This window comes from Equus asinus, chromosome 6 (genome assembly GCF_041296235.1).
Source record: "Equus asinus isolate D_3611 breed Donkey chromosome 6, EquAss-T2T_v2, whole genome shotgun sequence".
In the NCBI taxonomy this organism is placed as follows: Eukaryota; Metazoa; Chordata; class Mammalia; order Perissodactyla; family Equidae; genus Equus; species Equus asinus.
In genome coordinates this window covers 41039979-41054793 of record NC_091795.1, presented here as the reverse complement: position 1 = coordinate 41054793, position 14815 = coordinate 41039979, and the positions used below count along the sequence as shown (strand labels likewise).

Genomic DNA, 14815 nt, shown 5'->3' with positions numbered 1-14815 from the left:
AAAAAAAAAAAAAAACCCTAATCAAACAAGTTCTTGTTTTTTTAGAGATACCTACTAGCAGGTACAAAAAAATGACGGGATGTCTGGGCTTTGCTTTAAAATAATCCACTGGTTGGGGGTGGGAGCGTATAGATGAAATGAGGCTGGCTTTACAGTGGTCATTGTTGAAGTGGAGTGATGGGTGCATACAAGTTCATCAACAATTGTCTCCACTTTTGTATGTCTGAAAACCTCCATAATAAAAAAGTTGACAATAAACAAATAAACAAACAAACATTGACTCTGGAACCAGAATGCCTAGGAAGTTCGTTAATCCGTTGGTGTGCTGCGATTTTCTTACCTACAATATAAGGGATAACTATACCTGTCTCACAGGATTGTTGTGAAAATTAAATAAGTCAACACACCAAAAGGTCGGAACAACGCTGGGCTATCAGCATCATCCTACAGGGAGAAAGGTGGTCACAGACCACAGCCCATCAAGGTGAGCCATCTTCCTCCACCCTGACGCTGCTCAGTGCCTTCCTCCCCCTGCCCTCCTGCACAGGGAGATCCTTGACGGAGGAAACGAAGAGAGTTCTGCGATGACTCCTGGGAGTACGGAAAGACGTTGTCACCCGGTCTTGCAGAAAGCAGTAGACTGGATGGGGATTGAGGGTGATGTCCTTGGTGTGGGCCCTGGGAATGGACCCTGCATTATGAACCACTCAGGGTTCAAGGCGCTGAAAACAGCCAGTGTGGGGGGAAGGAGAGTTCTAAGGGGTGGGGGTGGGGGGTTTGATTTGAGGAAGAAGAGGTCAGCAGGGGTGGGCCACACAGGCTTTTGAAGCCCTTTCAAAAGTGAAGTCTTTATCTTAGAAGGAGGGGAAGCCACTCGAGGGTGTTTAAGCGGGGAAGTGGGAGTCACCTGATCAGACCTGCATTGTTGGGACCGCCATGAGGACAAGGCAGGGACTAGAAGGGAGCCAGAGTGGACCCGGGAGACCCGCTGGGAGGCTTCCACTGCAGCTCAGGAGATAGATGATGGGGCTTGGTCTGGGATTCCAGCGACGGAGACTGGTGCATTTGAGAGCTGAGTAAGAAATGAGAACGCTGGCCCTCTGGTTGTATTTAGAGAGTGAGAGTGAGGAAGGGAAGTACATAGGTGACTCTTAGGTTTCTTGGGAGTCAGTTGAGTGGCAGGTTGGGCTGCTTGCACAACTAGGGAGTGGTGTGGGAGGAGCAGGTTTGGGCAAAAGAGGAGAAGTTCCTTAACAGCAATGAATCACGTGCACTGTGGTTTACCCAGGCCACTGTGCTGGAGGAAGGGTGCTCAAAGGCAAATACAACAAACACTTTTACTGCCCTCAAGAGCAGTGCCAGAAAGAGATTCTAGCAAAGGCTGCCAGGATGACAGCAGTCTCAGGTGTGCCTGTATGGCTCCAGGGGTGATCAGAACAGCTCAGTTGTTAAAGCCACTCAAAAGTTGTTGATAAATGTCTGTTGTGTGACCGAATGTCCCAGAATAGGTATTGGAAAACGAACAACCCAGGAATCTTTATTTGGCATGTTACTATGTGTCTAGCCCCACCTCAAGGCAAGAGGGAGACAACCCAAAGGGCAAGATCAGCCCCTTCTCTCAAAAGGCGCACACAGGGGTTGAGGAGACCGAGAAATCACACAGAGAAGGAGTAGAGGACCACAGGGCAGACTGTCAGTAAAGGCTGACCTATGAGGATCACACTTTGGGTGGCCAAAGAGGCAGGAGGGAGTCAGTGACCTGGTCCCACCAGTGGGTAATGTCATAGGGGAAGAAGGGAGGAAATGTTTCTGAGGAGGTGGGCCTGACTGAGCCTTGAAGGATGGGTGCACTGTGTGTGGAGGGCCGGGAAACAGGGACAGTCAATGAAGAGTCACTCTGGAACAGGCAGAGGCACTCCTGACAGTCATCCTAGGGGGCATGCTACACTGGCAGGAAGACGCCAGTCTCACCTCAGGCACCTACATGCCCAGACAGTTTATTTTTTTAAAGAAATTAAAGTCCTATTTAAAAACTGTGGGGACATTTTCTCAGAAGTCTCAGGAGCACGTTTCCTTAAGTATCAGCGAAGCTCGGTGCACCAGTTTGCTGGAACCGGTCCCTCTCCTATCACCACCAAAAAAACCCAAAAAACAGAAACAAACCCACCGTGCCGACCTTTCTACAATTTCCTTCCTTCCTGCAAACTTCTTTCTGCCCGCCTCCGCCGCCCCCAGCCCAGGCAAGCCCGGTTCACCTCAGCAGTCTCTTTGCCCTTTTCCTAGTAAAGTCCGTGTCCTCGGCGCCGGAGGCAGCGGGGATGGAGCGTACGCGTGGCCCACGGCGTGGGAAGGGCCCCTCTCAGCCTTCAGCCAGGGCCGCCGGTTCGATCCCCGTTTCCGTGGCCGAGTTAGCGACGCCCTGTCCGGGGTCCCGGAGTTAAAGGACCGCTGTCACCGCGCCCCGGAGAGCCCAACCTGGTCGGTCAGAGCCGAGCGCTCGGCGGCAGCAGGGCCCGGCTGCGGCGACCCCCTGGGGAGGGGTTGGGGCGGGCTCCCTGGGACGCGGACCCTTCGAGCGGCCGGCGGTCCCGGGGATGACACAGCGTTTCCTCCGCACCCCGGTTCTCCCCGCACGTCCTCGCTCCGTCCCCGGCAGGGCACCACCGGGCAACTCGCTGCGTCAGCGAATCCCCCGCCGAGGGGACGGGGGTCGCCGGGCCGCGGGCACCCTCGGCTCGTGGCCCTAACCCGTCGCGCAAGGCGGACCCGGCGTGGGATCGAGGGCTGGGAGCGCGACCGCGGGGCGCAGGTGCTGCCCGGAGCCTCCGCCAGCAGCTCGGAAATAATCCAGTCACCACCCGGGGAAAAAGTTAGAAGGGACCTCGGCCACGCCAACTTCTCACCCAGGGCCGGACTCGAACTTTCTGCCCAGAGTGGACCGCTGCACAGCCCAAAGCGACCCTGCAGACGCCGCTCGGACCCAGGCGCCCGGATCCCGGGCCGAGGCCGGCAGTGACCAATCACAGAGCGCCTCGGGCGGGAGAGGCTGGGAGGCGCTGGCAGCCGCGGAGCGACGGCGACGATAGCCAATAGGGAGCCAAGGTGGGAGTCCTCGTCCACCCTGCTGACCAATGGGAAAGGGGCGACTGTGGCCGAGGTCCCCGAGGCAGTCGCTGCAGGCTCCCCGGTGGCCGCGGGTCGGAGACCCTAGGGCTAAAGGGGATTTTGGAGTGGAGTTTGCTCGCCCTCCTTGTGCCACCCGCCGACTCGCAGACCACAGCCCGGTCCTCACCTGCTGGAAGCGGGGTTTGCCCAGCTGGAAAGGAGGTGCATCGGTCGAGGCGTTGGCGACACTAGCCGCTGCCGCCGCCGATGCTGTAGTCGCTGTATCCGCCATGGCCACTGACGCCCGCAATCTCCGGCCCTTTTAAAATGTCCCTCCTCGGCCCCCGCCACAGCTGCCTCTCCGGATTGGTCATAAGCAACCGCAGACAGCCGGGGGCGCAAGGGGTTGTGGGGAATGTAGTTTTTCTCGTCACAGCGCTTGACAACCCTAGACTGCGGAGAGTTGCACTGACTCAGACCCGGGCTCGGTTCCCGCCGCCAGTTTTGCCAGGGATCTGCAGTCCGGGAAGAGCGTGCATGTACGACTCTAAAATCCCGACAGGGGGCCACAGGGCGATCCCTCGCTGGTGACCTGCCCCTACAAGTTTGAGTTGCTGCGGTGGGCATCGCTACTGGAGTTGCAGCCCGGAAGAGCCCTGCTCAAGCGAGTCCGACCCGGGACCAGTTGGGAAAGGACTCCAGACGGAGTAGGGTTAATCTCAGAAGGCCTTCTGCAGAGTTGCACTGCGCGATCTTTATGCAGTTTCTTCTGTAGCCACCCTGTCCCTCGCCCTGTGCTCTGCAGCCACCCTGACGCTGTTCCTGGAGCATGCTGGGCGCTCATCGCCCCTGACCCTTGAACATTCCGTACCCAGAAGACTAACTTTTTATCTTCGCCTGACGCTGGCTATCTTTCTGGCCTCCGCCTAAACACTGCATTTCCTGATCCATCACCCTACCTCCACAAAACCCACTACGTGCTCTTTTAGCACCCAGAACCTCTCTTTTGCCACCCTTGCATTTATAGTTATTTAAGGTTTTGAGTATCCGTCTTTCCTACTCTATGGTCCACAGAGCAGGAGTTGTGACTTTTTGATTCACTGCTAAGTCCTCAGTGCCAGGTACAGAGGGCTCACAGCAGGGACAAATGTGTGTTGGCTGTATGACCTAAACAGTAGAGGCTTAAGAGCCTTGGCAGGCTCCACTTCTTTGGCCAACCATGGAAGATCTCTCCTGGGCCCAATTCCTGGGCAGGAAGAGAACTGGGAGTTGGAGATGGGGTTCAGCAGTGTTTATCAAACACCAGCTACAAGGACTTTAGGTAAGGGGGAGCACTGCAGATCAAAGAACAAGAAACCAGCAGAGATAATCAACACCCTCCTGCAGAACAGAGTTGCAGAGATTCCTAACTGAATTATCTGGCCAGTGAGCCAGACTGGAAGAAGAGAGTTGGGGAAACTGCCTGTTTCACCCAAGAGAATAGTAGAAATACTTGGTTTCAACCCTAGGGAACCCCACTTTGGATCTCCTTAGTCTCATGCCGAGGTGCAAGGTTGGCTCATGCCTGCCCATGTCTTTCTGGACACTTCATGAGCTGTAGCAGTCAGGTCCTCATCCACAGTTGAACCACAAGAAACAGACTTTTCCTAAAGCTGGAGAGATTCTAGCTAGCCATGAAGAACCATCTGTAACTTGGATTTCTGTCTTATCTTTCCCTTCTAGACTACGCAGCTTGAGAACAGGAATCAAGTCTTTTACCCCTATACTCCCCGACAGTACTCAGTAAATGTGGGTATCCTGGGAGTGAGAAAAGACTGAGTCCAGGCCACTGGGCAACACTGTGCTGCTGCCCCTGATGTTCGGGCAGGGGCAGTGTCATCCAAGAACCCCATCACCTTGATTTAAGGCTGCCTTCTCTCCGAAGAAGCCTCCTTCACATGCTCATCAAACAGGAACACAACAGAGGCACCTGCAGTTTGTGAACTTTTTATTCTTCATAAAGTGCTCAAAACATGAAGAACAAGCTCTTTATAAACAGGAGTTACAACTAGGAAGACAAACAGCAAAGCAGAACTGTGCCTGCTCCCTGCCCACCCCACCAGCAGCTCTCCTCTAACTTGTGGCCAGGAGCAGAAACATCCAATAAGAACCTTGGGCTTCAACTCAAAACTCTCCCGAAGACATCCCTGTGCTGGGCATTTTGGAGGCCCACAATCAAGGATGAGTAGAAGATCAGGGTCAGGGCTGGGACTGAATAGAGCCCAGAGGAATACCTAGTAGAGGAGTGACGCCCCCCCCCCCCCCCCGCCAGACACCTCTCCAACCTTCAATGACCCCAAAAAACATGACCGAAGTCCTAGGCACCTGTGGACACTTTCCTCAAGCTTTGATGAGTGGTCCTTAAGGTAGATAACATCACAGAGGCCTTCCCCCATGTGTGGGGCTCCTCTGCTTCTGGCAGAAGATGTTACCCATAGAGCACATCTCCTCCCAAGGCTTCCCGACCGATCCCACAGGCCCTCACAAAGAAGAGGCAATCCCAGACTTGCTCTCACCCTCTAGCTCCTCACTGGTTCAAAAGTACCCTCTTTCAATACCTCCTTATCCCAGAATTTTTGCTAAAGCAGGGTGCCCCAAACCACCAAAGGTTCCCTGCAGATGCCATGGGGAAGCCTGCCATGTTTCTGCAGCAGGGGCTGGGCCAAAGGGCAGACACTTCATTTCAAAGTGAACTGCAGCCAAGCCAGGCAAGGCCATGGGGCAGAAGAGAGGCTGGGATGGCAGCTAGTGGATGGATGGGAGGGCAACAAAGGCTTTTCCTAAGTTATAGGCAGATGGGACCTCCCACTTCCAGAATGCAGTTTTTATCCTAGAACCCTCCCCAATTGGGGTTGAGGGAGGAGGAGAAGAGAGCAGGGGGTGCGAGGGAGCAGCAGCAGCTTGGCCACACCCTTAACTGAAATTAACTCTAGGGGAGGGGCAGAGAGCCCAGCTGGGCTGCCCCCCTCCTCCTTTCCCATTCCCAGAGCCCTGACAGATCAGCCCCTTGTGCTCAACAGGGAGGGAGGGGGATGTCAAACAGGGGGAGAGGTCTACATCCAGAGGCTCTTGACCCCACCCACAAAAGGCACATTTTCATTGGTTTCCAAAAGGTCAAACCCTGCAGCAGCACAGTTTTGGCATCTGGACAGGCAACAAGAACAGAGACAAGGCTTGATCCCCAAACCCTGAGGCCTAGAGGGGCCCACACCTTGAAGGTGGGTGCGGAGGCGCTCTCCCCCCACCTGCCCCAGCTCTCCACACATTCACACATGACACTCAAAGGGAAGGTCAGAAGAGGAGGGCAGGGAGTGGCCTGGAGAACACATCATCTCCCTCCATCCACACTGCACTCGCTCCGCAAATAGCTAGAAACAGACAGACTCAGGGCATGGCAGAAATGAGACTACAGCAGACCACACGGGCTCTTTTCTCTCAGGGGAACAGATGTGAGGCTGAAGAGCAGGTGCTCTGGTTGCCCATAAATCACAAACGGGCAGCTTGGTCCTTGCCACTGACCCAGTAATACTAAGAGTCCCCTAGGGGCTAGAGAGAGATGAAGAAGATGAGGGTTTAGCCGTGGAAGAAATGGACAACCATCCTTGAGGGGTAATAAACTATGTCCCAGATACCATATCAAATTGCAGCTTGCCCCTGCTCCATCTTGAGGGCTGAATGCTTTGTTCCAATTCCCTGGAGCCCCCAAAGCTAAGGGATACGAAAATAGGCAGGTTGGAAAGACCCAGGGCTCCCAAAGACACACAAGTTGTACACGGAACCTGATGCCTCCAATGGGAGTCCAAAGGGCCCCTTTCCAGCAGCCCCATTGAGGCAGGAGGGAGAGGAAAGAGTCACAATAGAGGACAGACTGCACCCTGCCCCAGGGGAGGCTGAGTTCAGTGGGAGGGAGGGAGGGTGTGAGCCCTGTTAGGGCAGTGGGTCCATGCCAACCCTCCCGGGGGCGGGAGTGAAGAGGACTACTTGGGGGTGCCAGGGGGGATCTGCAGCAATGTGGGTGAGGTCTCCATGATCCGCACTAGAAGCCGGTCGATGTAGCTCTCCAGCTCCTGCACATGCTCGTCCCGCTGGCTCAGCTCCCGCTCCCGCTGTAGAAGCAGGCCAATGAGCTCATCGTGGGTCAGGTGGTAGTACTTGGCCGACTGATCCAGCACACCTGAGTCCTGCAGTCAGATGGAATGAGAGTGAGCAGGACAGCCTCAGGCCTATCTGTCCGCCTGCCCACCGACACCCTAGTCTCACACCCACAGGCCCCTGGAGCTGCCTCCATCTCTAATGCCACAGATGGCCAAACTGGCTTCAGGGCTTTGGCATGGGAGACCAGGCCTGCTCCTTGCTCCGCCCTGCCCAGCACCCTGCTCCTGACCTTGAGACGCCTGCCCTCTTTCCACAGCACCAAACGTCTGGTCAGACGCCCCCTGGCATCCTGCTGGGCCTCACCTTCAGCCTCTTGGTGTCCACTGTCTGGCCGACCTGAGGGGCCGGAGCCACAGGCTGAACGCTGCCAGATGTAACTGTCTTGAGCTTCTCCAGCCCGCTGCTCAGGGCTGTGCTCAGACTGGAGCGGGGCTGCTTCCTGTCGGGGCTGCCCTCCACGGGGGCAGCGCTGAGGGGCTTCACAGGGTGGGGACTGCAGAGACAGACAGGATAAGTGTCATGCGATGGATGGGCAGCACAAGGGAAAGGTGAGGCCACCTTCTCTGTGGGGCCAGCAGGTCAGCTGGACAGAAACCTACCACTTGGTGGTGGCTGCCCCTACTCAGCCAGGGCTGCAGGGCAGCTGCACCCAGCATTCCTCAGCAGCCCTTCTCTCCTCTGCCCTCACTGCTGTCCTCACTCCTCACCCCACCACCTGCACCATCCCCATCTCACTCCCTCAGACAACCTCACCCTTCCCAGCGACAGTAGAAGCTGTCCTACAAACTGCTCTGCACCCACACCCAGTCTTTGCAGGGCCACACCCCACACAGCCCTGCCATCCATCTTCCCTCTCCCTCTTCTACACTGTAACCTTTCTCTAGGGCGGTGACCAACCCTCTCACTTCCTCAATTTTCCCAGGACTGGGGATTGCCAGGATGGGGGACTTTCAGTGCTAAAACCAGGGAAGACCTGGGTAAACTAAGACACTTGGTCACCCACCTCTCTCTGCCGGTTGCTCCCCCTCAGCATTTACACAGGCCTGAGAAACCCTCCCTTGACCTTGTCTTCGCCCAGCCATCACCCTCAGTCATTCCACCTCTTCCTTCTTCTCACCCGGAGGATGCAGGCTGCATTCTGTCTCTCTCAGTTCTTACCTCTCATTGACTCCTCAACCCATTACCATAGTGGCTCCCCCCAGCCCATCACATATGTTCCTGCTGAGGCCACCAACCCCTCGGTTCTCACCTCACTGACCTCTCTGTGGAGCTGACACTAGGACCTCTCCTTCCTTTGGGCTGCTCTCCTTCTCCCTCGTTTCCCCTCAAGACCTCTATCTGCTTTTCTGACCTCTGACAGCCCCTTCTCAGTCTTAACTGCTGTCTGCCCTTGGGTTCCTCCCCTCCACCTCCTCGACTCCTGTCACCGCAATCTATCTCTAGCCCAGAACTCACCCCTGAGTTCTGGACCCATCATGTAGAGAGTCACAGGCTGCCTTGCTCCACTCAGGGTCACCCCAGGCACATCATACTCCCCTCCATGCCTGCCCTCTCCTGTGCTCCCCAGCGATGCGTGGCACCATTAGCCTCCCAGGAATCCAGTCAGAAACCTGGGAACCCCTCTGAATCTTTCGCTTCAGATGCAGCCTTAACGATCATCAGCCCTGCTGCCTTCTCACTTTCTCTCACACCATCCCCTCCTCTCCAAGCCAGTGCTAGCTAAACCCTCCTTCTGGCCACAGCTGGTAAGTCAGCTCCTCCGTGGGCCTCTTGCCCACCTCCAAGCACACCCCCATTCTGCTGTGGGATAATGTTCTCAGCCTCTCCAATGCTTACACAGCCTTTCCTGGCTCCCTGTCAGGGTAAGAAAACACAGTCTCTAACGCAGTCTGGCCCCTGCCCTTCCTCCTGGCCCTCTACTCCCCACGCACTCTGGCCAGGGGAAACAGCTCTTGCATCTTTACGCTCTGACAAAAGCTGTTCCTCTGTCTGGAACACTGCCCCTGCTGGCCTGCTAACTCCTACTCTCCTTTCAAAGCTGTGCAAGGCCACTTCCTCCAGGAAACCTTCCTGATTCCCCTAGGCTGACTAAGGGGACCCTCCTCTGGGATCCCCCAGTACCTGTACCTGTGATTTCACCCCAACTGCAAGCATCAGGCCCTCAAATCAACTAACCTGCCCCTTGGGCACCTCTTAAAATTTACGCTTACTTCACAGAGGATTTGGACCATTCAGGAGTAGGAAGCAAAACGGCTTAGCCCAAGGCCCTGATCTCCACTGGAGGGGGCTCACCCAAACCCAGAGAAGCCAGCTCTGTCACTCAGGATAGGGCCATGGATGCAGACTCACAAGCTGGGAAGAGCTCCAAGAGTCCAGGCAGGGGCAGACAGGAGGAAAAAGACCTTATCTCAGTCCTTCCTTCCCACCTACGGGTCTGCAGTAGGGATGGGGGTGAAAGGCAGCTCTAACGCCACCCATGGGCTGTGCTGGGGGAGGGGAGGAACACCACTGCCGCGTAAGAACGCCCTGAATGACGGGCCAGGAGTCCTGGGCTCCGAGTCTGACTGCCCCACTACATCTGAAGGACCCTGGATCCCTCATGGACTCCATTTCCTCGTCTGAGAAATGGGGACAGCTCATTTGGCCCATCTGCTTCATGATGTAAGGAACATGCCAAGTACAGACATGATGCCAACTCTGAAGAGAATAAAACTTGTAGAAAGTGGTGAGTATAATTTGAAGTGGTGCTGGAATACAGCAGGGCTAGCTGAAGATGCTGTCATCAGAGCAATGAAGCTGTAACAACCTCTCTCCCACACCTCCGGGAACGGCATCACCACCTACCACTGGAACAGCCGCCGGTGGCAGCTCAGACTCCCTCCCACCCACTTATGTATCAGCACCGGCCCCAGGGCCTTCCCTTCATGGATTCACCTCCATCTTCCCCACTGGACTGGGAACTCCTTGGGAATACAGGTGGGACAGTGTCTTTCAGCCCTATTCAGTGTCTGACACACAACAGATGCTCAGTGAATCTGGATGACTGAATGTATGAGCCAGTGGGCTGGGGCCTCACAGAGGCCACTGCTGGAGTCTGTCCTGCTCCCCAAAACCCTCGCCCTGCCCTGCTCCCCAGAGGCAGTGGCCACTTATGCTCCCCTCTTCTTCACTCAGGGCTCCTCGAGCGCTGGCACCCCTACGGACTTAGCTGCCCCTTGCTAAGTCACACCCCATCACCCCCCAGGGACTGTGTCTCCAGACCTCAGCTCTGCTCACCTCTCAGCAACCACCTGGTGAGGTCACAGCCTCATAATTTGTCCAAAACAGACCAACGCCACAGTGACCACAGTCACCTAGGCATCTGCTATCAAGTCAGCACAGTCCTAAGTGCAGGGGACCAGCCCAAAAGGCACAAACGCAAACTGATGAAGCCCCTGATGAAGCTGGAGACCTTTCTTCTGAGGATCACATATGTGGGAAGCATTTTCTTTTTTCTTTTTGTCCTCTGAAGGTGTCTCCAGCTTTCCTCTCTGACCTCAGTCTCCATCCCTCCTCTGGCTCTCTGCCCTCCACAGCCTGCTCCCCCAGGGCCTGCCACGGAGGATACGGCCCCTATTTGATACGGCCCCTATTTGACAAGCTTCATGGCCCCCAGCCCCTAGCTCACCTTGTGGCTGAGTGCCTGAGTTCTCACCCCTCTTCCCCTGCCGGCCCGCATCACCTCTCTCCCCACCCCCTTCCTCATCTCCTGCACCTCATCAGTGTGATGCCCAAACCCCTGGCTTATGGGGGCACCTGCTCCTCCAAGGCCTCAAAGAGGAGGGGGCTTCAGAGCCAGTACCACAGAAGACTCATGTCCTCACAGCCTCCCCCATCCTGCCTCGAGGCGAAGGAGCCCCTTGCCTGCCTCTGGAGGGGCTGAGGCTGGAATGGGACCACCTCAGCCCTCAGGGTGCTCTGCACACCCTGACCCACTTCCTCCTGGAGAGTGTTCTCGGGGGGCCGCTCACCTGGCACTGGGCTGTGGCTCCTCAGCTGGTCGTGTCTCCAAGGGCAGAAGCACAAGCGGGGAGGCTGGGGTGGCTGCAGCACGGTCCTCCCCAAGTGGGGCAGGGGAGCCCCCAGAGGGGGAGGCTGGCTCCCCGGGGGGTTGAGAGGAAGAGGTCAGGGGCCAGGCTCCAGGCGGGGGAGAACACGGAGGGCTGGGCCCCCCGTGGCGGTGGCTGGCCCAGGGCAGGAGAGGGGGCGGTGGAAAGGCAGGCTCTGTGGGGGTGGGCAGCTCTTCTGGACCAGAGTGGACGGAAGATTCCCTGGACCCTGGAGGGGATGTGGATGGGAGGCTGGGGGGACCTTGGCTCCCCTGAGACAAGAAGGGGTTCAAGGCATCCTCCTCCGAGGCCCACAGGTCAGCCTGTTGGGAGCTGCCAGACAGGGGCCCAAGCCCCTCTCCTACTGGTCCCTGGCTCTGGGCCTCAGGAACCTCAGAGCCTTCTCTTTCTGGAGGCCCCCAGCTCTGCTGACTCTGAAGAGCCAAACTCTTTGAGTAACAGGGTATGGGGGCAGGAGCCTGAGGGCAGCTGGTGGGCAGAGACAGGCAGGGCCCAGACCCCGCACAGCTGGCATCCTCCACTAGATCTTCCAGGCCTGGCTCACCCAGCAGGGTTCCAGAAGAATGGCTGTCAGACTCCAACCTGGGCTTTTTGTCCTCCTCCTTGGCCTCCTGGAGACCAGCAACCAGAGCACTTGGGAAGGTGTCTTCTCCTCCTGTCTCTGCCCCTCTGCTGCTCAGCTCCCCTGCATCCTCCTCCTCCTTCTCCTGGGAAACTGAGGGGGTGAAGAGGCGCGGTGGCTTGGGAGGTGGTGTGCTGGGTTGCAGCCCCTTGCCGGACGCCAGCTTGGGTTTGGGCTCTGGCTCCAGCTCTAGTGGGGGAAGTGCCTGGCTCCCCTTGGGGCTCACGGGTTCTGGCGACTCTGGCTGCACCTGGGGAGGAGGCAGCTCATCAGACTCTCCCTGCAGGACTGGTGAGGACGTCTCAGCCGCAGGAGAAATAGTAACCACATCCCAAGGCCAGGAATTGTCCACTGTATTGAGCTCGTGCAAAAGCTGGCTTTCGCCTTGGGAGGCCTCCTTATCCTGGCCCTCAGGGGCGTCGTCTGGGCCAGGCAGCCTCTCCCACACGCTGATCACTTCTGGGGAGCTAAAGAGAGATGTCGCACTGTCTGCTGGACTCTGCCCTGCTTCCCCTCCTGGGGCCAGCGGCTCCCTGTCTGCTTCGGGGTCCGAGGCTCTGGAGTGCAGCTGGGCTGACGTGGAGGGCAGGCCGGCCCCTACGGACCCAAGGGGCCCCAGGTCAGCCGCACTCGTGCTCTGGCGGTCCAGTCCCAAGTCCAGAGGAACCCTGGGCTCCAGCCACACGTTGCTCCCACCTCTTCCTCCTCCCCCAGGGTCCCCCCGGGGCTCAGCTGCCTTCACTGTCATGGCCCCGGGGCCTGGGTCTCGCAGCCCAGTCGCCTCCAGCCCCACTCCTGCAGGGGCCAGGATCTTGCTCCTGGCCTCTGGACGCAGCCTGCTGGCAGCAAAGACGTTGAAGGTGTCGTCCCACTCAGGCGGGGCTTTCCCAGGGGAGGCCAGGGGGGTGGGGCTGGCCCTCGAGGCACTGGGGAGAGAGGGAGCAGGTGAAGGAGAGTTTAGTGCTATGTCGGCTATGAGTTCCTCGAAGAAAGGGTTGCTCTGCAAGGAGGTGAGGAACGGGTTGGTGAGACCCAAGAATCCAGATGGGGTGGCTTCAGGGGCGGCGGTGGTGGCAGCAGCAGTGGCAGCAGCGGGGGAGGCGGCTGCTAAAAGGTTAGTGCTTAGCATGGGAGCAGCAGTGGGAGCAGGAGTGGGGGGGGCCGGAGCACGGGGGGAGCAGGGGAGGTGGTGAGGAAGAGCAGCTGGGTCAGGTTCTACCTGAGGAGACACGTCCAGGCTGTGGAGGGAGACAAAACCGTGAGCCTCCTGGTTAATGCCAAGACTGGAAACGCCCCCGCTGAATACCGCCCCTTGCCCCCCACCTGCCTCAGGATGAGGTGCCACATGCCACAGTGGCAGGGTTCAGTCATGTGGCCCAGGGGACAGAGGGAAGGCCCCAACATGTAACATTATTTGATACCATCCAAGGAGGAAGATGCTGGCAAGAGCTCATTTAATCCTCACACCAACCCCAGAGAGCAATAATCCCATTTTACAGGCAGAATCCCAAGCTAAACCTAGCGTTCTTTCCACTACCCTATGCTGAAGATTCTACTAGATGCCAGACTTACACCTGAAGAACCAATCAGACAGAGCCTTACATCCCTTTAATGACTGAGAGAGAGAAAACAAAGTACCAGCTGACTTGCAGGAGATAAAGAGATCAGAGAAAGGCTGGGCCTAGGTCTCTGGCTGGACAAAGCCACACTAATAGAAGCCAGCAGGACACCTGGAATTCTGACTCCTGAAACAGTCTGGGTTCCACTGACCCCTTGAAGGAACAGGAGGTAATGATGAGGCTGTCGTCAGGTATGACAAGGTGTCAATCGAAGAGAACCCACCCCTCTTGTTTCTTGGAGGGGTACCATAACCAGCCAATGAGGACAGCAAGACATTGCTGAGGATGTCTACTGTCAGGTGTCCACGCAGCCCAGCACCTAGCAGACTGTGCCCCTCACCAATGGCACCTACAGGCCAGCCTTGAAAGCAGCCCTGCTGGGGAGATGAAGGCTGGAATGTGGGAGCAGAGGCGGCAGCAGCAACACTGGATGTCACCAGGGGCCTCCTGGGGTTCCCCACACAGAACCCTGGCTTCCCTGGGAAATCCATTCCATGGCAGTGAACCTGCACTCCTAAAGATGCTGGAAAACCCTTGCTGGCCTTCAGGTGTCCCCTCCAGGGTCCTCTACAGGAGGGGGCATCTCCTGCACTTGTACCTAATCCACAGCACGCCACTGACCTTAGGAGTGTGGGCAGGGTGAACTGTGACACTAGAGCTCTTGGCTGCCCCAGAACACCCCTGGGACAGAGAAGGAGGCCAGAGAGACAATGCAGGAGCCAACACCCGAGGTGACAGCAGTCTAACAGAGGTTTGTGCCTGCCTGGAGGCAGAGCCACGTCAGACCCAGACCTTGGTGGCTTCACCTGCTATCCTAGCCTTGTCTCCCAGCCCCCACTCTAAGCCCCAAGACCTCCATTCCTTGACCCCTACCCAGGTGGAAACATCCTGGGGAACTTCTCTTCCCACAGGGACATGCAGGGGGTGAGCCCTGAGGTGGCAGAAGGTGGTCTCATCAGTCAGCCCACAGGAATGCAGGTTGGGGTAGGAGAGGCACCTATGGAAAGAGGCCCACGAGTCTGGAGCTTGCCAGGAATCTTCTGAGAACCCGGCACCCAGACAGAGTGGGGCACAGGCAGGGCCAGCTTGTCCACAAACACTGGGGGCAGACAACGGGAAGGTGTCCAGTTCAACTAGCAGCAAAGGTGGGTTTCCCAAGACAGTCT

The 14815-nt window shown here is 57.2% G+C and overlaps 2 protein-coding genes across 11 annotated transcripts in view; both read right to left on the bottom strand.

Moving 5' to 3' along the window:
* The window catches only part of SFXN5 (sideroflexin 5), a 107977-nt gene extending 104515 nt beyond the window's left edge, over window positions 1-3462 (bottom strand). For 7 of the 8 annotated variants that reach the window (XR_006529321.2, XM_014836644.3, XM_044772667.2 and 4 more), the window contains exon 1: window positions 3293-3462. Coding sequence is in view for 6 of the 8 variants with exons in the window: in XM_014836644.3 (XP_014692130.1) it covers window positions 3293-3397 (105 nt within the window). In the remaining 2 variants the exon portion in view is untranslated. Of the gene's footprint in view, window positions 1-2903; window positions 3013-3292 lie in introns of those variants that run through there. The other variant, XM_070511968.1, reaches the window with a different exon arrangement.
* Window positions 3463-5077: 1615 nt separating this feature from the next.
* RAB11FIP5 (RAB11 family interacting protein 5) overlaps window positions 5078-14815 on the bottom strand; it is a 38894-nt gene continuing 29156 nt past the window's right edge. Inside the window, exons 4-6 of one of the 3 annotated variants that reach the window (XM_014836638.3) lie at window positions 11310-13268; window positions 7603-7792; window positions 5078-7325 (exon numbers count right to left, since the gene is read on the bottom strand). In XM_014836638.3, coding sequence (XP_014692124.2) covers window positions 7122-7325; window positions 7603-7792; window positions 11310-13268 — 2353 coding nt within the window. In that variant the 3' untranslated portion in view covers window positions 5078-7121. The remainder of the gene's footprint in view (window positions 7326-7602; window positions 7793-11309; window positions 13269-14815) is intronic. The other 2 variants (XM_014836639.3, XM_014836643.3) reach the window with 2 other exon arrangements.